The sequence below is a fragment of the Rissa tridactyla genome, chromosome 1 (assembly GCF_028500815.1).
Source record: "Rissa tridactyla isolate bRisTri1 chromosome 1, bRisTri1.patW.cur.20221130, whole genome shotgun sequence".
Classification (NCBI taxonomy): Eukaryota; Metazoa; Chordata; class Aves; order Charadriiformes; family Laridae; genus Rissa; species Rissa tridactyla.
Window position 1 is genome coordinate 204,803,713 of NC_071466.1, and position 22,300 is coordinate 204,826,012.

A 22,300-nucleotide genomic window follows, 5' to 3' on the forward strand; every position below is an offset into this window, starting at 1 on the left:
CAGCTTTTCATCTTTGGGCAGGGTGTGTGGCTGGATCACACTCACGAAAGATTTCTAGTCTTGAAACCATACAGCCATTTCATCACTTTGTCCAGTGAATCTCCTTCAACAAACACCAGTGTGAAGAGTAACCCCCAGCAAATGCTGGCTGTAGCAAGGGATTTTCTGCTCCACTACTTCTGAACATCTCCAAGCAAACATTGGACAAATTGCACAAGAAAGGGGTCAGTGCCATCGTGAATATTTCATCTAGACAGCACAACAAAATCCAGCTTAGAGAATAGAAAGGGAGAAAAATCACTTATCAATTATTCTTTTACTCAATACCACTTGTTCTTCAATAAAACACTGCAGAGTGATTTCTCTTGCAATCAGGAGGAGAAAAAAAGCCTCCACTCTTGGCAAACTATATTTGGAAACTGAAAATCTCATTCTGCCTTTTTTTTTAATTCCTGCTTAGAGGAATTTTATGATAAGGATGTAAGCCTTGCAGCTTATTAGAAATTATACAATTAAGATTTATTTAAAAAACCTACAAGAGTTGATTTTTTGTACTAAACTTTGTTTTTACAGACAATCATTGCACAGGCAAATTTATCTCTTCTAGGCAGGTATTTTTCCAATTTCTAACACTCCCCTACATGCTAGCACTTCACTGTCATAAATTTTCTTGCAGACACGTTTACCCTTTCCGCCATTTTTCTGTCCTCCACATAACCCCCCCTTTTTTTTTTTAAATAGGATCATCATCCAGCCCTGTCATTTTACCTAGATTTCCAATTTTTTCCTCCAGTAAGTAGTTTTCCTACTTAGGTTAAAAACAACTCTTCCCCACTAAAAAAGTACATTTGGAATTGTTAACCACTGAAGCGCAAGCTGAAGTTTCTAGGGTAATTGTCACTTTGTCCCCAGTGCTGCTCATCCTCAGAATTTCACCAAGTATCTCAGGTATCTTGTGATTTATCAAAGAACTGGTTCTTGGAGATCTAGGAGTACACAAGAATGTCACATTAACCTTCAGACTTGTAGACCAAACTCTGGAAATGAGAAGCTGAAAGTGTATGACTCTATATGACAATTAGTCCTTATCAAAAGTGTTTGGGTTTTGTGATGTTGTATTTTTATGCAGACTTTTGATTTTAGAGGGTCTTGACTCATGGTTAGTTGACTCATGGTTAGTTTACAATCAGATCTAAGAATTCAAGTATCATCAACGGTCGCATCCAAGTTCACATCGTTGCCAATTCGGCTTCCTGCTATGTAATACATCTTCAGCTCTCATGACTGCAGCGTGCTCCACTCCCACCTCTGACCTCTCATCCTCACCACACCATTCCCACCACCTCCCAGAGACTATGAGGACAACAGTTGCATTTCAGAAGTTGAGTTGCTGAGGCTGTGGTCCTCCACTCCTTTCAAGCTCAACCACTAGAACCACTGGCCCTATAAAAGGCTGTGCCTGCATCGTACCAATTTGATTAGATCCAGATGACGACAGAGCAGAGGAGGAGGCTGGATTCTATTCTGGGCTCTGCTACTGATGTACAACACGAGAATGGGCAGACAGCAAAGCGTTTTGTCCTCAGTTGCTGAGACCGGGAAAACTGTGAGAGTGACAACCATGCCTATCCGTATGAACAAAATATTTTGAAACGGTTGAAAGCCACTACATAAATGCTAACTACATATTATTAGATACTGTTCCTACTTTAGGGCACTTTTTCATTCACAGATGTTATGCACAAACCATTTACTAAATCAGCCACAATTGTATTTTTTAAATCATAGGATATCTGAAGAAGATAAACTCAGTAGCCATCTCCCGGGAAGGGAAAAGAATGATCCTGACTCTGGCAGCAAACACTCACTGCATCTCATTACAGTTTCAAGTCGAGTAAAGGAACAAATATTAGCATACTTGGGCTCTGTACAGCAATAGTTTGGTAAAACGCTATGGTGTGTGTTATCCAGTAAAGGTGACTAATGGACCTGTCCGGCCTTAAAGTCTGTAGATCTGTGAATTCATTTTATCAAAAGAAAAAGTCTCTCGAAGCACTTTCAAGATTCAAACCAGGTTGCTAATGGCCTGGCAATCCTGACTGGCACTTCATGCTGGAATATGCCATGGCTCACAGAAAGAACAAATAATCTCTGTAAAACCTACTTGCAAAGGAGGAATTAATACACAACCATGGATATACTTGGTGGGCTAAAGGTTCATCTAGCCTGGAATGACGTTCCCGACAGCAGACAATATCAGACACTTAGAAGCAAGACAAATATGAAGTGTTCTTCCCCCATCATACTCTCCTTACTCCCATCAGTCTGCTCCCCAGAGGGTGAATCAGAGACTAACATGCAGACCAGTAAATTCAACAGCCATTACTGGATCTCTTCTCTCTTAATTGCCTAATCCTTTTCTGAAGCAACCTGTACTTCTGCTTTCCACATCCTTTGGCAACAAACTGGAGCTATCACCCTGTGTCCCCACACCAGCATCACAGCACCATGCTCTGCACCCTGCAGGGATCGGGAGAAGGACCAGCTCGGTTCTTGATGGTGGTACTCCCAAACGAGCTTTCTGCGTCTCATAGTAAAAGCAGGAGGCTGAACGTGCTATGCAGCATGTCCAAACCACAATTTGGGACAATTTTCTGTGGTTCTGTTGTTTGACATAAAACACAAATAATCAACAGAAACAGAACAGTGCACTGAAGAGCTGAGGAGCTTTCCAAGAGGCAACATGCTCTCCTTCCATTTCTAGTAAGCTGTCCTGTCTGTGGGACGTCCATACCTTCACCTCCCTGCCTCACGGGAAAACTCACAGAAGACAAGATCAAGTCACCTGGAGGTGAAATGAAGGCTGACAGAAAGCTGTAACAGTCACAATAAACTTCAGGGGATGGTTACAAGATGTGCAGACCTCCACCAGGAAGAGCACTTCCTCATGTACCTCTTTCGTGGACACTCCTGCAGAGTTCTGTTCCCCCTGCCATTTGTCAGCAACCACGTTTGCATCACCTGAGCTAGATGCTACAGTCATCCCAGTTACTCCTTGTGCATGTGCGCGTACCCTGTACAGTCACCATAGCTAAATTAATCAGGGGAGCACCCTATAACAAGCCCTTGTGAGCTCCTCTGGGCATGAACACTTTATTCTCATGCATTTTAGGCCATAAATTAGAGATGACAGCAAAGTAATCAGGACAGCATCATGCTGTGCCTCCTAATTCTCCTGGGCCTCTAGTGATTATATAGGAGAAATCCAAGCAGACACAGAATTAAATCACTTCCCTTACGTTGGACTAGCCGAAGCTGTTCCTTAAATGACAGATTGCTAACAGTTCCCTTAATGACATCACCCAATATGTCATAAAATTTGCTGCCAAAAATATGGATTTCTCCCTCCCCAGCCAGAAGCATTCCCTGGCTGTGGAGCAGAAGTTTCATCGACAAAATGTGGTTCAAGAAATAACCTATAAAGGGTTCTCAGTGCATAAGGTAAGTCCCACCCAAAAACTCATTGAAGAATAGAATTATCCTTCTTGGCACTGCTTTCCTGGAACAGTGCCCCACGTCAGACTTCTCTAAGTGTTTGTGATTGAAATTATCCATCCACCATCTCTGCAGGTAGCACTAAAACTCACAGCTCAGGAATAGTATCCAGATCTTTGCCAGATTACTAGCCTTGGGTATAAACTGTTATCTGCTTATTGCTTTTGTGCTTTTTGGAAGGAAACTCTTCCCAGATGGGTATTAGCATTAGAGAAGAAATAGATATACTTGTACAATAGCAAGGATTATTTACCTGGAGTTTCACTATTATCCCTTTACTTCCAGGCTCACATCAGTTTTTCTGTCAGAACTGCAAGTAAAGTGACAACCAGAGCATACGTGGCATGAACAGCCTTTGAGAATTTCTAAGAGACAATTTGGAGGTTTTTCTCTATTCTTCATGCACCAGGAATCTAGCTTGCAGAAATGCACCATAAATGACTACCTGTTTGCTTTTAAAATGTTACAGTGGAAGCCACTTAGGCAGCCATCAACCATGACTGCGCAAAGGGTGCTTAATTACCCATTCCTGTAACTCTGTTCTACCTGCATTTTCTCATGAGCATGCCTTACGTCAGAATTAGCCCAGTTGCACAGGTTTTTCAAAAACGGCAAATATATTTCTAAGAAAAATACTGAGCAAGTGGAGCCAATAGTGAAGAAGGAGAAAGTCCTCCTTCTTTATCTAGACTTAAACTAAATTCTGATTAATAGCGGAGAGCACTGAAAGTCTCCAGAATTTGGTCCTTCTGGTCCAGGTGAGGTTGCCTCTCTCCACCCAGTTGCAGAAAATCAGTGTTGGCTGCTGTTCCTCTAAGTCACTCCGTAAACAGATCCCTTTCTCTCTGTATGACGTCTTTCCTGCATGCCACCATCTATCCACTCAAAGCAGTGATAGTTGAACAACCAGAAAATAGGAAGAAGGAAAAAGTGGAATGCTAAATCTTGTGGAAACTTAAAGCAAGAGCACTCATCTGCATGGTCCCAGGATGCAGCTTGAATATCTTTGGTAACTCCTTGGGTATCAACTTCTGTTCCCTGCAGCAATTCTTGCCAACAGAAAACCCTGCTGCATGCCAATATGCTGGGGATGCCGAAAACCAGTGGTCTGAACAATCTGTCACTCATGTAAGTTCAAAAGAGAATCACTGTGGTGGCACTCACTGGCACTGTGAGTAAATGAGCCTTGAACTATCTATCTGGATATGCTGCAGTTCTTTTCTGAAAGAAAAAGCAAGTCAAAACTGAAGTGTAACACTCTGCTGAATGCTGAAGTGACCAAATAAATAGGATCAGCTAAACCTTGCTTATCTGTCAGTCATTCCTCCCTGTATGAAAGCAGTCTTCTCAAGCCTGCCCATGATGATCATGGCCTCAGTACTTGCTTGGGTTCCTGAATTGATTCATTTCAAGCTGTGCCATCTGCTTACGTTATCCAGTCATTTTGGTCTTGTCATCCAAGGGAAAACCCTGGTTTGGCCAAATGTATTGCAGCACACGTACTTCCAGTGCACGGAATGAAAGGCTAAAATAATACCCATGAATTTTGTTCTGCAAATTCAGAACTGCACTGCGATGACTGCAGAGTGACAGATGTCAAAACCGAGCTGAGCACCTCATTAATGCAGAGATAAACACACAGAATATGTTGTTTGGAATGGCAACCCAGGGTGTTTATATATGTTTGCCACTATTTATCATCCTACAGATGGTTGCTCACAGTGATGTACATCCACAAATATGTTTAATTTTGCTTTTTTCTATTCTAGGTAATTACCATTTTCCCTTTTTAACACTGACTACTACTAAGATGGCCTAGAGATCTCTGAGTTTTTCTAAGGGCAAGGGGTCACGTTGCACAAAGCAGACCCAGAATCTGCATGCAATCAGTTCTTTGCAGCAATAACAGCCCATGCCCATATAGCATTTTTTAAAGAATTATCTCACTCTCATTTTACAGCTGGGAAAACTCTGAAAGGTGAAATGACTTACCCAAGGTCGCACAGCAGGCTCTGTTCAGTACATAGTTTCTATTGTTGCCAACTGGGCAGCTCTCAAGCTCATGCTACTCGCACCACTCAAATAAAATTCAAACAATAATTATTATTTTTACTGCAATTTGCACGGCAGTCAAGGCTGGAGGCCACAATCTGAATTCAGCTTATGTTGGGCTCTGTTCAAACATCAAATCAAATCCAGTCCCTGCTCCAGGGGGCTTGCAGTCTCAGTAGGGACATAATTCTGTGGGAACACAAAAAGTGATGGAAAGGGAGGGAAGGAGGGAGGGAGGGACAGAAGGCAGTAACGTGAATGTAAGGTTTCACATTGTTTTGTGTGTGAAGTCCAACTGTGAAGTCTGGAAGCTTATTATTACTTAAATTATTTAGGTGGGTAAGAAATATAAGCATGTTACCAATAGCCACCTGTCTGTTACTTAGGTGGCAGTTTATCTTCATAATCTTAATTGTGCAAACACTTTACTTTCAACTCCTATGGTCTTTGGTTACACTGACAGACAGGGATCCTGCTAGTCGTTCTTCGAGGGACTGACTCACACTGCACTAACCCCATACTTACTTACACTGTACTTTCTAAAGAGTGATATTATACTTAATATTACAACTCTCTCTCTAATCTGCTGCTAGCGCGATCCTTGCTGTAGACCTTTTTATATGATATGTTCATACATTTTACAGCACATGACAATTTTGTGTACTAGATATAAGCTAATGAAATCATTGCACTCATGCTAACTTTTACTAAGCTCTGCAGTAGTACAATATGTACTAACTCCCACCTTACCGCCCGTCACTGCATCCTAATGTGGCTCCATGCTAGCAGTATGTTAAGTACCAAATGACCCTATAGCCATTCCTCTTTAAAAGACTTAACTTGGTATAAAATTGACTGCACGAGGCTTGCTTTATGCTTACATCACAAAGAAAAATTTTCTCTTCTTGTGGAGTCACACTATGTTTCATCTGATGGTACAGCAGGACATTGAACACATTACACGTGTGCAGTGAGATTTCAATATAATGATGTCATACAATATAAGAATTAAAAGCTCCTCTAATACTGAATGGCATCGACGCAATGGGATTATTTGCAAAAGTAAGGTTGCTCAGTCCGAGTCAGGATTGCTGAATGGTCCTTTGAAGTTAACCCATTACTTTTCTGGTATGGATTGCTACCCCATTATTATAACATATGTATTTGTACAAATAATAAAAAACAGTATACAGGAAATATTTTATTGATATCAGTAACCTCAGATGGGTGGTTATTTTTTCCATATTTCAATGAAGCCAAGCATTTAAAACGTGCTTCCAATCCACCAAAGCTTAAATCCTTTACTCAGCTGATGGAGCCTGTTGAAACAAACGGGCAGCTTTTCACTGACGCTAACAGATTCTAGATCAGCACAATAATACCATAACATACTCAAGAGAAACCACAAGTTAAATACATTCTTTTACACAACGAAATAATGAGCATTCATTTACAATGAATTTCCTTGGTCTTATTCTCAATTGGCTAAATCCACATACAAATTAATGACCCATCACAATGTCTGTTGAGGATGCAGCATCAAAAACTAAGGCATTGCAGAACTTACATAAAAAATACTAATGCAATTTCATTTTAGGCTATTAAAACTTTTCAGAAAATTGTGTTAGGTACATGTTACTACCTGCATTTAATCCTCTCTGACAAGCATCACTGAAGCTCAGCATAACTGAGGTATTTACTTAAATGATTAGAACCTGACTTTTAGTACTATGATAAATGAAAGCAATAAGTAACAACAGCTTTGTTTAGCAATTGCCAATACCATTTTTGCCGCTCTTCATACACTACCCACTAATCTCCTTCAGCATCAGGTAATTCAAATTCCTTTATCATATTTCTGATACCTGCATTTATGACACTGCAGCTTTATTTTAATCCCAGGCAAAGGCACATTAAGAAGGAACTGTGATTGACGGAATCTTGCAAATTTAGAACAAAATACTGGATTAATCATCCCTAAACTCAGCTTTACAAATCCAAGACACAAGCAAGCCTAATTTAATAAAATCCTATGTAGGAAAGCACAGCTTATGTCTACATTAGCAAGCTGTGTATTGCAACTGAGTGGATCTAAAAAGTGAAACAGCGCTTAGGACCTAATATCTACAACGCGTGTGTTTCAGAGGTTTCACTTTGGAATGGCCCTAGTCTGGTCTGGTGGAAGGCACACACGTTAGTGGTAGAAATGGATCAGGTCTACTCTTGGAGGACATCTGGTTCAGTTTATTCAGAAAGAAACACAGTTTGCGTATCCCAAGACTGCTCCACAACGTGAATCAAATTGTAGCAAGTTGGAACAACTAGAAGACGAACTTTAAAAATGCATTCCTGACCAAAACTAAAACACTCTTACAGTCAACCCCATGAATGGCCTCCTTGCAGACCACTGTCCAAAGCAAGCAGTTTCAGCTGGCTGCAAAGGCACTCAGTCAACTCCAGGATCTCTGAAGGCTTATCCAGATGACAGAACAGCGATGCCGTGCATGGTGTCTCCGTTCAGAACAGCTCATATCTGGGGCTAATGAGGTGCCTGAGAACAGGCACATAACTTCATAACCACAGAGGCTGGGATTCAGCTCCAGACTGAGAAACCTAAATCAAAGTGGGGTTAAGAGTAGAAGCTAGCATTTGGTTCAATTGCCAGCATGTTGGTGCCTAATGCCACTTGAGCTGTTCTACCATTTCTGAGACATCTGTGTGTAGATGACAGAGAACCTATATAAGACCTGTGTCCTTCTGGAAAAGCAAGCAGAGTTCAGACAGGATCCTTGAGGCATTTTAAGCACAGACACCTGGATGTAGGCAACTGCCTGATGGCTTGGCCTCCACAGACTGATATCACATCCTAAGACCCTGAACACTCCTGGATTCACTCCAGAAACACTTAACTGGCCTTGCCAGGGCCAGGCTAGGTGTGCCAAGGCCGATGGTGATACCACCCTACTGCAGTCCGACAGGCTAAGCCAGATGTTTGTAGTCAGGTATCCCACTGCACATTCTCTGGCATGTCCCTGATGTTGTATCCATGCTTACCCACCACCTGAGGTAGTGCGAAGCGAAATGGAGCTGTCTGTGGAAGTGTGCTTTATATTTGGTTCAGACTTGATTTGGAAAAAAATTACGCCTCTTGGGAAGAAACAAAAATGCAGTTACAATTTCCCAGACAACCTCACTTTTGCTCAGCATAATTCCTCCAGCATACCATATAATTAAAACTAAATGAAATGTTATGTTATATGTTTTAACACTCAGCTATAAAATATACCGTCTTAGGTTCACATAGAAACTTGATGAATTCAGTGAGGCTAAATTTAAATCCAGAAACTTGTATCTGCAGATCTGTCCCTAAGGCTGTAAAATCCCGAACAGACTTTTTAAGTATGCATACTGCATGCGATAGGTTTCCCAGAAATGTACAAGATCAAAAGTGTTTCATTTGAAGTTCAGGGTGTGCCTTTATGCACAGTTGTTTGATGCACTGAACACTTGTTTATCCCATTGACAAAGTGCTCCCTCCTCTCTCTCCCTCTCAAATGGCCACAGGAGGCAGGAAAGGAGGCAGCAAGGACGGAACAAGGAACTTGGTGTTGCTCCGCTTCCCATCCTGCGTGAGCAAAGACCACCTGATGAGCCCATTCTTGCTACAACACCCAACGCATTTGACACAAACCTGTTCATGCAAAAGATGAAGCATCCAGTAGCATAACAACAAGATGAAGAGATTTTACATGGAAGGAAGATTTAGGAACATTGTTTACGTAGCAGCTTGGCATCACAAAATAATTAGGTCATGGAGAGATAATGAGGGACAACTTCTCAAGGAGCTGTCCTTAGAAAAATTAGATCTCAGGTTAGTCACAGAACTGATAATTTGTAAACTTTTTCCTGAAACCTTGGTATTTTAGAATATTTTAAAGATTTGTTTTTCAACTACTTTCACTTTTAAACATCAGTATTTAGCTGACATAAATTAAATTTTCTTAAAGGAAATTAAATATCCAAGTCACACAAAAATGTTGAATGCAAAGAGAAAATGTGAAGCAAATAACTGCAGCAGCTGTTGTTGACACTGTTTTACAGTTTTGCTGGGAATTTAAGGAAAACCCATGCTTGTTTGGTCAGAATGCCAGGCAGGAACGAAGCCCCACATGACAGATCTACAGATCTTGGTCACTGTCTATTTTTAATCCTGGGAGGCACCATGATAGGAGGGATACTGTTTAAAAAACAGAACAAATGGGAGTAGAATAGAAAAGAGCATTCACCTAGTTCTGAAGAATGAGAGAGAGCGGAACAAAACATGCTGTTACAAACACCGCATTCTGTAATCTCTTTCTGACACTCAGATATCTGTTTCCAGTGTACAGCTCAGTATTTTACCAAATCTCTTCCCTTTAGAAAGTTGTTGCAGAACCTTGCTGTTCTAACAGTTAGAAACCTTCTTTTAATTTCCAGACTGAAGTGATTTATAACCACATAATATCCATTTGTTCTTGTCCCACCATTAGCCACAAGTTTAAAACCATTAGTTTTCACTCTACGGTCCATGGACTCAGGAGGAGTTCATAAACTACTTCCAAGCTTTTTAAAGTGTCATGAAGCAAAGTAGGTCTAACAGGCTGTAATTTGCTCTAACAATGCTGCAGGGCATGTAGCATCATTTTTGGAAAAAGTTTAGGAAATCAAATAAAATAAAAGTGAAAAACACTGGCTTAAACAGTTCTTTTCCCTTCCTCTTGTTTTTTAGCTCTTCCATGTGTTTTCAGACAGCAGTCATGGACATCTTTTCAACCTTCCTCTTTGTACATTAAACTAACCAAGCTTTCCTAGTTTTCTCCCTGCAAAAAAAAAGTCACCGGTCACTGGTTTTCCATTTTGCAGATATTGCTGTCTCCGTCAGAATTGGACATTAGTGTCCAGAATCCCACATGAAATATCACAGTGCATCACGTAATGATGTCAACATTGCCCTAAATCAGCTAGAAATACTTCATGAAATACACACCAGGATCACGTATGCCCTCTTCACAGCCACATTACATTGACAAGCCATTGCCATCCTCTGGTGAACAGATACACTCAGGTCCTCCCTTCGCTCATTGTTATCCGTCCTCAGCTGCAGGGCCTTTCATTCTGCACCACTGAGTCCGTGCCACCACTATTGCCTCGCTCCTCAAGGCTGACGAACAGCAAAGTGTCAGCTTGGAAATGACTGTTGGTGAGCCAGCTGATGATGCCATAATAACTGAGGAATCTGATCAAATACAAATGCCTGACGTGAACTAAACGCAAGCGATTGTGGCTGGTAAGCCATCAGCATGTTTGGACTATTTTGGACTATATTTTTCTAGTATAATGACCATGGATTACAATTTCAAGCTTTTTATTTTACTGATGTTCGAATATAACTTCACCGTAATAGGAAGGCTAAATACTAAGACACAGCAACCAAATAATAATTAACTGTCTTTAGAGGAACATAAAGCTATAAGGATGAATAATTTTATTTTCATGGAAAGTATAATAATTCTTTCATTGAATTAATCTTAAAACTTTGAATTAACTCTACACTGAATGTCTCTCAAGCAAAGACTCAATTTTTAGTGTTCAAAGATGTATTAGCCAAGCTGAAGATACCTGGCGAAAATCTGATTTTGAAATGCAGCCTACATCAGAGAGAAGATTCATTTATGATTTTTAGACTCATAGGTAACATTCTCCCACTATCCCTAGGCGAAAAACTTTTTTGTGGCTTGTTCTACATTTTTGATTGCTTCCTCCTCTTAACAAAGGTTGCAAACATCTTTCTTTTTCAAAGTCACTAATACGTCTAGTTTCGAAGCTAACTACACTTCATGCAAATTTTTTATCCACAGATTTTTTTATTGTTAATTTTAAAAGAAAAAATCATAAATTAATACTATGGCACCGAGTTGCGGTTATAAATTGGTTGAAATTAAAGGACTAAATCCCATGTCACGTTAACTTTCCTGCACAGATTATTCTTGAGCTCCACATATTGAGACTCTGCTACATATTGTTTATATCTACACGGATAAATTAAGCAGTGCCAGGGAGCATTTCTACTGTCTACACTATTAAATTGTTAGAATTGTCCCACAGCATGTGTCACAGGAGTGTTATTAGTCTGTTCCAACTAACAATCTTCCAAAATATTGCCAGGGCACAGTTTGCAAGATAGGACATGCCAGGAATGGTTCCCAACAGGCAGTATGAGTCCAGTGACCCAGTTTTAGGAGGTAAAAAAATGTAATAGTATGGACACTGGCCAGTGTGCCAGCTGACTACACCAGAGGATGGTTCTGGACATGCTTATTTTGCAGGTACAGGCACAGCCACTGCATCTCTCTGTTGAGCCCTAGCAAGCTGAGGAAATGACTTGATATGGAAATGTCTGAGCCTAACTTTGAAGACTGTTAATCTCCAGGAAGCCCAGGATCATTTATGTAGGTGTTTCACAGCTACACACTGTCACCTGGGCTGTTGCAAAACAACCCTCTCCAAGACTCCTCTTGCCCGCACCAAGAGACTCCATGTTACAAAGAGCTGAAGAGCATTCGCTTTTCTGCAATCACTCAGGAAACCTGTTATTGCAGAGGAAGAGGCAGGAGGTCAGACAGCAGGAAAATACGCTGCTGCTAGTGTGTTCTCCCCCCCTCCCTGCTAAAATGTTCCCTGATCTTAAGAGACCTTGTCCTATTTTATTCACGCTTCTGCAGCACACAAAGTTCACAACGACAAATAAAGTATTGTAGGGTGGAGGTTGCAGAGGTACAGTCCAGCATGGCAGCACAAGACACATTCTGGTCATGTTAATCACATGAGACCATTCACCTTATTCACTGAACTTCTACAAGCAAGGCACATGACTTCTGACTTCTAGCAGTAAACAAAAGAACCTCCCAAGGTTTCACAAGTAGTGTTTTCTAAACCTCTCAACTCAGAATATTTGTCTTTAACCTTGCAAGTACAGCACGTCTAGCTTTCTTCTCTATAAACCTTTCTGTTCTGAAAGTTAACCAGAAAAATAAAGTGGAATGTGTGACAACTCATCAACTGTTTGTAATAATTTATTTCAAACCATTTATTCGGTAGCTCTTTCCTTCTGATGCAGTCTCAATTACTTGATTGAATAATATTCTCTGAAATAGCACATGATGTGCTTGTGTCAAAGAGGCTCTCCACAGAGGCCATCAGCTACCTTTTAAAATCAATGAAATTCATAAATTTGCATTTGGCTGCTCAAGGAGAAAATAAAGGAACCTTTTCCCCCAGTACATATGACCTTCTCATTCTAAGGCCAGCTTGTTTCAAGTCTTCCGCATCTCTGAATGCCAACGTGAAGACAGATAATATCTTTCTTAGAACAGATAGATCTTCAAGTCTATTATATTCCCCTTCTTAAGGATTCTAGCCATAATTCTCTCTTAGTAATTGGGATTTGCACACTGTTCCACACAGTAATGCATATTCTAGTTATTCACTCTGTCATGCTGCCACTGCATTTTTAACAATGCTGATAGCAACCGATGTTATCGAATTCTGCAGACTTTTCAGGCTCTGGGCTTGTTCATGTCTTTTTTTTCATTTCACCATTTCGGAGCAAAAATGTTTTTATTTTGTCCTTTGTGATGCCTCACTACTATGACCCTGCCATTCCTCACAGCTGGATCTTGTTAGTTTTCAAATATTGAGTCCACACTGTCTGATCACACCACAGATTTTCTGTTCTGATATGTTTGCTGTCTTTATGTTTGCAAGATCAAAGCTAATGCTTTTTATACCACAGTACTAAAAAGGTTCACTTCTCAAAAGGTAAAATAACCTTAGTATTTGAAATCTAGCCTTCTTTTATTCCATGCCTTCTACTGCTGATAATACCCATGTGTTTCTCCCTTTCTTGGTTTCATCTTCCCATATAGCCATTTTCTTGATAAAACTTTTAGAAGGATTTTTTGAAAGAACTCGGCAGCAGCTGTATCCTATGCCAGTGAAGCCCCTTCAGGTGCAAGAAAATAGAGCTGCGCCAACACCGGCTGCTTTCTGAAACCCCACTCCCATTTCTCTTTCCCAATGGTATTCAAGTTCTCAGCTCCCCACATTTCAATAGCTGATAGTCTCCTCTTTTAAATTCTCTCCCATTTTCTTTCTCCCCTCCTTTTTTCCCTTCCATACATTTTTTTCTTCAGTGAAATGGAATTGCCTGGATAACTTCATGCATTTCCTTTTATATCTTACTATTCTGTTATCGTAGTGTTTTTCAAACAGTGGACCACAGCCCCCAGGATGTTCATAAAAGGCAATTGGGAGAGTTATAAGATGCTGAAATTTTTATTACACTCTAAAACAAAAGAAAATGTCTCTTCTCCATTCCCCAAACACCTTTATCCTTCAAAAAACAAGTTTTGCTATCAAAATCTCAAATCACTCACATAAATAAATGATATACACTTCTTACGTGCTACATTTAGCCAGGTGACGTGTCTGTGTGATTTTGAGCCTGATGACCAATTTCAACCAAATTTGACTGATCTACAGGCTTTCAAGATACTAAAAAAAAAAGCTGGTCCCTGGGCAGAGTAGAAAGGATCCCGAATTCCCACCAGTGGAAAGACAGGGATAGTTTATCCTTTAACAAATCTAGGTGGCAACTTGAGGACATCAAATCAACACACAAATAGCTTTCTGCCAGCTATAACAAGTGCTCTGTCCTTGCCAACCACACAAACGAAGAGCTTGTGGGGAGTCAGACAGTTTAGCTACTGAAGGCAAGGGATGACGGGATGCAGGAGAGAACCTGTGATGTTGTGGGCACAGGTATTTGGGGAAAGAAATTACTTGTAGAGTGGACACTGGGGCACAGCATTCCTCCCTCATTTTCACTGTTCATAGGATACACCTTTTACCTTTGTTTTTATAGCCAAAGAATGAAATACACGAAAATGTTTACTTCAAACAAAGTAATGAAACTGAAAAGGCTGCACAACCCATCACCGATTTCACCCACAATTCACAATAAAACCTTCAGCTCTTCATCTTTCCAACCTACCCTATAACCTTCCAACTCACACTGGGGCACAAGCACTTCCCAAGACAGTAAGGCAATACTCATCACAGCCAGGCTGACAGTAGCAGAGTGGGGGCTACCATGGGGCACTCGCAGCCCAAGGCTGTGGGAGGCACTGAGGTTCTCTATCAAGCCCAATGGGAAACTTTCCTCTGGAGCTGAATGAACAGAAAATCAGATTGGCAGCATGACTTCTCCTCTGGGAAAAAGATACACATGCATCAGGCCCACTTGAGTTAGGAGATGTCCTCATAGGCTTGATGAGACAGTCCATTTGTTGGCAAGCAGAGCACTCGGCTCTTTCCCTGCTCCCTGCCAGCCTGCACAGCTCCAGCACCTCATTTCCCCAAGCCACAGAGGCAATCCTCATGTTACCATGGTCAGAGCCCTCAGCGTCCCTGATTTTTCAGAATTTTCTCCCCGAAGGTCTGACATCCACTACTACTTACAGACCACTAAATAACCTCAGTGGCCTCACCCTGCGGGTGGGGTGGTGGGTGTTATTGCTTTTATTAAAGTCAGCAACAATGCTGAAACTCAGTTCAAAAACCTGCTCGATGTTCCTGGACTTGCTTTCCTCTCTCCCTTTGGCCTCCCATGTGCCTCTTGCTTTACCACTGGGGTACATGGTGGGAACAAAAGCTGGCAGCAGTGTTGGTTAAGGTTCTTTGCTTCTGGTGAATTAGGCCATGCCTCTTACAAAGAGGCACGCAATCTTACGTAAAGACTTTAACTGAAGAAGAAACCACTGTAAAGATAATTAGCAAATGCAACTTAACAGGTTAGAAATGTATATCCCTCATGGCTAATGCAAATTTGTGTAACTTCAGCTTCCAAAAACAGCATTTGTCAAGTTAAGGAGCACTGCACGAATTGAAATCCCCCCCTGTAGGTCCACATACACCATAATCTGTCAATTTTTAATCTTCTTTTGAGTAGCAAGAAAATTCATCCTTTTAGCTCTTCTTCTGTCATTTATTTAAATCAGTCCTGAAACCCTTTCCACTTTATACTTGAAAGGGAGTCCTGACAGATGTTTGACCTGGAAAGAGTGGGCACGGGAACCACTGTGGGCAACAGCTGTCCCATTTTTTGCATACACATTTAGGGACCACATTGGACTTCTTAAGTGCAGCACTGCAGTGAGACCTCACATGCTGATGCCCATCTACCACAGCCTCTGATTTCTCTTCTAAATAACCGTTTTCCATAACATATAATTTCCATAATTCTCCCATCAGTAGGACACCTCCTACATTCTGATCCCCAGAAGTCTTACACTGCATTTGGTGTATTAAAATACAGGCTATTGAAGCAAGCCCAGGTTATTGCGACATCCAAATCAGTCTATGGAATTAGGTATCCTTACTATAATTTATTAAACAAATAATTTTTGTGCACCTGCAAAGTTCAGCGGCCATAACTCTATATGAATCTTCCAATTAATTGTTAAGGATACTGAAGCTACAAACAAGATCCATGTCTGACTCCACTAGACACCCTGCTCAAACACTCACTGGTGCAAGACTGGGATTTTTTCTAGCCTTCTGGAATTTACCCCTATACCAAGATCTGACTAACAGCAGTAACAAAGGCTCCAAGAGCATCAAGGTCAAGCCTTTTAAGACTCTTATATAAAAGTCACCTGGTCCTGCAGACTGATTTCAAGTATAAAGGCAAACAACAACACAGCTGCAATGAAGAATTTCACCTTTTCATTTTGAAACAATTCCCTTTTTTAAATGAGCTTTTAACTGAGGCATGTAATAACCTCTCTCTTACTGGTGCTTTGGCCCCAAAGAACTGGCAATTGAGTAACATGAAACCAGTTTTAAAAACTGGGAAAACCTGCGAAACCACAGAAAGACTGCTATCTACGCCGCATAGATCGGTGAGAACTATGAAAGACAACAGAGTATGTCAGCACGTGCACAAACCCGGCATATTTGTGTGATGAAAGCAAGTAAGGTAGGACCAACACATTACATCATTTTTCACAAAACTACTAGAGTTCTCCAAAGAAGTAAAAAAATAATGCGTACCATGGAAATTTTCATTAACAAAGTCCACTTGGATTTCCAAAAGACATTTGATAAATCTGTCATTCATAAGTCTTAAAAAAACCTAAACTCCCAGAGGATAAAAATAAATGTCCTTGCAAGGATAAATAATTAGAAACAGATGGTAGGAGAATACTGTCGGTTTTCCAAGCGGAGAGAGGTCAATGGTGGAGTCCTGCAGGGATCTGTGCTGGAACTTGGGAGCTGCTTGCTTATTTATAAATGAGCTGGAAAAAAGGGTAAATGGTGAGATGACAAAGTTTGCTGCTGATATTCATTCAGGGTAGCTAAGATAAGGGCCGACTATGAAGAAAGACTTTACAATACTGAGTGACTAGGCAATAAAAAGGCAAATTAACGTCAATGTAGATAAACAAATATGAAGTTGTTTCTTTGAGGGGAAAAAACCTAACTGCACAAAATGATGTGCTCCAAGGTGACTATTACCGCTTCAGGACTGAGATCTTGGGGTTATAATGGGTACTTCTGTGAAAACATCAGCCCACTGCTCACTAACACTGGAAAAGTGAGCATTAGGAATTACTAGGAAAGGAACAAAGAATGAAAGAGAGAATATTATTATGCCACTGTATAAATGGCTGGTTTGTCTGTCTTGAATATTGCCTGCAGTTCTGGTCCCACTGCCTCTGAAAGGATATGGTAGACTGGAAATGGCTGAGGGCAGGGCAGTAAGGATGATCACAGGCTTGGTGCAACCTAACGACTAAGGAATGACTAAGAAGCCAGAGATTAATCAGCTCTCAGAAACACATAACTGAGGGGATACAGCAAAGGTGTAATCTGGACCAGCACAGGGAAGGTGTTTGGGGGTCCCCTGCTTCACAGCCTCTTCCAGTACATGAGCTGGGATGATCAAATGAATTGGGAGATAAAAGGTTTCAAACACAAAAACGCCCGAATGAATCTTCACACAACATGTATTAAGCAGTGGAACTCCTTGTTTTGGGGCACTGTAAACGTGATGTTGTTTTGTTCAGCTGTCCTGTTATTGTGGGCATGGGCTTAAGCATCTCCTGAAAAACATATATATTGGTTTTATCCTACTCGTCCATGGGACATCTCTATGCCCTTGTTTTGCTTTGTTTACTTTTCTCTTTCCTGTAACTTGCAGTTACTTCCTGTAACTTGTCCTAGTAGAGAAAAAAAAAGTAATGACAAATGTCCAGTCATGAAAAAAATCACGACAGAACTGAAGCGTTTAATTTATTTAACTTATAAAGGAATACATCTCAAGAAATGTCTCTATTTGTGAGGCTCCTTGCACACTTTAGATGCAAGGTAGTAAAGAGCAGTAATACCTCACTTCTAACACTTTCACTAAGTGAATAGCTGCTCAAATTAACTCGTGCAAGGGTTTGTACATCTAATTTTGAAACTGCGTAAGGGGAGGCTAGGGGCTGGAGAATGAGGCTGCCAACACTGGCTCTCAAGACTCCCTGACAGCATTATGTACATGGAACAAAAGAAGCAGTCTAAGCCATGGCAAAATCGTAAGGGAGTATGTTGTCATCACGTACACAAAGGAAATAGCTTTTCCTAGGATTTTTCTGCTTAATCATGTCATAGACATGATTAGACAGTAACAAGGGTTGAAAATGCATGTTTTCAAAGATATTGTTTATCTTTTCCTTATTTAACAAACACCTCTTCAAAACAAGAGCTATATCACGCTGACAATTTATAATGACTCATGCAGGACAGAATGTGATAAAAATCTTTCTTTTAAAGAAATAAGTTCCTAAGCTTTTATTTCACAACCCTAAATCAAGCATGATCCCATGTTGAAAAAACTGCTTCTACGAAGATTTAAATTACTTCAATTTTAAGTATCATTATATGATCTAACTGAATGCTAACACTGCTAAGGTACATAATAGAAAGCAAAATCAAAGCTATACTCACATACTTTTTTCTTTTACTACTTCAGGTTCAATTTTGTTCCTGTACTATGCAGAACTATATGCATATGTAGATGACATTACTACATTGTTATTTGTGAGATAAGCATCTTAAGCTTATTATTGCCTATTACTTATACTCTCCTCAAAACAGTAAACTAATAACAGAAGCAGGTCATATAGTTCATAGAAAACCTATCAGAACTCATTATAACTCTCCTCCTGCACATTTTATTCTAAGTTATCTTCCTGTCCCACCACCATTGCTTCCTTCTTCAAAGGATGCAACCCAAACCAATACAGGTTTTCTGGTAGTTTTCTCCCCCTTTGGGGAAACTTTTTTGAGGTAATACAGAAATGAACAGTCAGGTAAATGCTGAATTAAGGTACAACATTCAGCAAACAACAAAGTCAGGCTCTTTCAACACCCAACATATTGTTCCAGTTCTTCCAGGGCATCCACATAAAAACTGGGAGAGATGGCAGATAAGCATTTGGCTATACATGTATTCCCCTATTATTTTAATTTTGGAGGTAAGCAGTCTGAAAAGTGATTCTTCTGCTGGTATAGAACTCCTTTTGTTGCCTTTTAATGACAACAGTGTATCTACCAGCACTGGAGATAACAAAAATTCTGTGTTATTTTGCCTGAAAACCTGTCTTCAGTGTCACACCTGCACACGTGCAGCATGGTATAGACTGATTGGCCTCCTGTAAATCAGCTGCATGCAGTGGTTTCTAAACATTACTATTCACCTGTGCAGAAATGCAGTAAAGGAATCAGATTCATTTTTATCTACCTTGGACTAGCTTCCGTTGGCATAAAGCAGTGGAACCATATAAATAAAACACTGTTATCTCTGATGTTGGAAAGTGTAAAGGATTTGGAAATTGTGCTGTCCTACTGCATACCAGACATGAACAAAACAGGCTGAGGATGCACCAAACCAGTGAATATTCATGCCACCTTTTACCAGCAGAGCCATAAGGAGAGGAGATAGCTGAAAGCAAAAGTCCTTAATGGAGCAGAGGAAACATCAGTGATGCAAAGATGAAACAGTTTGCTCTGCCTGGAGCCAAGTGACATGACTATGTACAATTAATAACACCATATCAGAATGCGTGTTACCGAATAGACAAAGTAGCCACCAGCATCAATGCAGAGATAATGAATGCAAACCTTGTTTCACTGGAATTGGGGAAAAATCTACCAACCTCAAGCGACTGCAGATCAGTCCCCAGGTGATAAAGAAAGAAACCATACAGAATCTTAAGTGACAGAAACAGCATAAAAATATATATAACACACATAAATACAGCATCGCAAAGAGAAATGGATAAAGCTGTTTCATACAAACCAGAAATTTCCACTAAGCCTCATGGTTTAGGTGGCAAATCGAATAATGCTGGAGCTGCTCAGCAAACAACTCAGAAGAATTATTACTTGGAAAATGAAATGAATGTAGGTCAATTAAGGGGACTGAAAAAGTGATTGTGAGCCCATTTTGGGGACATTTGCTCTGCTTCCCTAACAGCTTATTCCTGCAAAGCCAAAACGTCACAATTTCAGGGTTTTATCAGGAGGACAAATTAAAGGTATGGTTTGATTTTAGACTTCTTTTTTTTTCCAAAAGATTGAAGAATTGATCTTTTCTATCTCACTAAAACTGATTTTATTACTATCTCAACTCTAGAGACCATTCTTTTCTCCTCCTCTGCCTCCCAGCTGCACGCAAATCACCAGTTCTCTACTAACTCCGAGGGAAAGCTGTGTTGGAAATGCAAGAAGGGATGTCCTGGTGTTCTCCCTCCTTCTTACCATACGCTTTCCCCAGGGAGACACTGGATGTGATGGGGAAAGTCAAATGAAGTCAGGAGACCTTCTGAATCAAAACCAGCAACTGAAATGATTTTTTTTTCTTTACACTCCCAACATAGAGACGAAAATAAACCTTGAGAACAGGGGGAGCAGACCCCAACCAAAACTCATGCATCTAACATCCAATGACCTCAGCTGCCCTTCCAGTTGGCCAGCAGAAGACCCCACCATCCCCTCCCGCGAAACTGAAGTGGGCTCTGTCTTGACCAGGTGGAAACCTGAGCTCAGGACTAACCTTCAACAGGCCGGCTGTTGACTTCACCCACAGTCACCTGCTCGAGGCATCCCCACTGCCCCCACTGCCATTTTCTGCTGACCTTTAGCTACAGACTAAGCGCTGGAGGACAGCCTGGAGCTGCCATCACCCGCCACCCTCCCTAGGGCTGTTTGATGCTCATGGGTCGGTTGACGGCCCGAAACCGGACAATTTCTCCGGGCACCCCCGCTCCTCGGGAGGGGTGCGAGGGGCTGAGGGCTGGGCCCGGTACCAAGGTGGGCGGGGGGGTGCGGCCCGGGGCAGACACCGGCACCGCTCTGCAGCGCAACTGAGGCGTCCCGGCCCCCCCTCCCCCGAGCCCCACCACCCCCGGCGGGACACCCCGGGCCCCCGCCGCTCTCCTTAGCCCCTCCCGGCCCGGGCGGCCGCAAGTTTCTCCAGAGCCGCCCGTTCCCCTCCGCGGGGCCGGGGAGGGTAGGGACGGGCAGGGCGGCGCGGAGCCCCCCCACGGCCGGGGCCGCTGCCCCCACTCACCCGAGGTCAGCTGCATCCAGGCACAGATCTTGTAGACGGTGGCTGTGTTGCAGAAGAAGAAGAGGATGAAGCAGACGATGCAGGCGATGATGAGCATCATCGAGAGCCCGATGAAGAAGGAGGCAGCTTTGAAGGCTCCCGAGGGCAGGCTGGAGAAGTCCGTGAAGCTGCCCCGGCAGGTGAGTTCCCGGCTGAAGCCGTTGCCGATGCAGTAGTGGAAGAGCCCGAAGTAGCCCGCCTGCGGGGTGTCCACGCCGTCCCCGATCCAGTACGGCTGGATGAAGCACACCACGTTGACGATGGCAAAGCAGATGGTGAAGATGGCCCAGAGCACGCCGATGGCCCGCGAGTTCCGCACGTAGTTGGTGTGGTAGATCTTGGCCGCCTCCTGAGCTGGGAGCATCCCCGCTGCTGCCGCTCCTGACGAGCCTGCTCCTGTCGCCGCCGTCCCTGCAGCCGCTCCGGGCATCCTCGCCGAGAAGATCCCCCCTCCCCTTCCTCCTCCTCCTCCTCCTCCTCCTCTCCTCCTCCTTCTCCTCCTCCTCCTCCCCGCTCGCTCCGCTCGACGCGACGCGCTCCACCGCCGCCGCTGCGTGCGAGAGCCGGCGAGCCCCTCCGCCGGGCTTCAGCGGCCCCGCGCCAGCAGAAGCAGCAGCGGTGTCGGCGGCGGCGGCGGCGGCAGCACCAACATGGCCCGCCGCCGCCTATCGGGGCTCAGCGCACCGCCCGCCCCGCAGACCGCCCTCCCGCCGCCCGCGGTTCCTCGCCGCGCCGGGCGCCAGCCGCCACAATACCCAATAACCCTCACAACGCTCAATAACCGCCACAGCGCCCGCCAACCGCCACAACGCCCAATAAGCGCCACGGCGCCCCGCCGGTGGGGGGGCAGGGGGGGGCACGGCTGAGGCGCCGTTCCTCAGGAGAGGCGGCGGCGGGGCAGCGGGCGAGGGGCCGCTGGCGGCCTTTCGGCGGGCG

The 22,300-nt window shown here is 42.6% G+C and overlaps 1 protein-coding gene across 1 annotated transcript in view; it reads right to left on the reverse strand.

Moving 5' to 3' along the window:
• The window catches only part of LHFPL3 (LHFPL tetraspan subfamily member 3), a 182,479-nt gene extending 160,685 nt beyond the window's left edge, over nt 1-21,794 (reverse strand). Inside the window, exon 1 of the mRNA XM_054203149.1 lies at nt 21,326-21,794. Within this exon, the coding sequence (XP_054059124.1) occupies nt 21,326-21,794 (469 nt within the window). The remainder of the gene's footprint in view (nt 1-21,325) is intronic.
• Nucleotides 21,795-22,300: the final 506 nt, after the last annotated feature.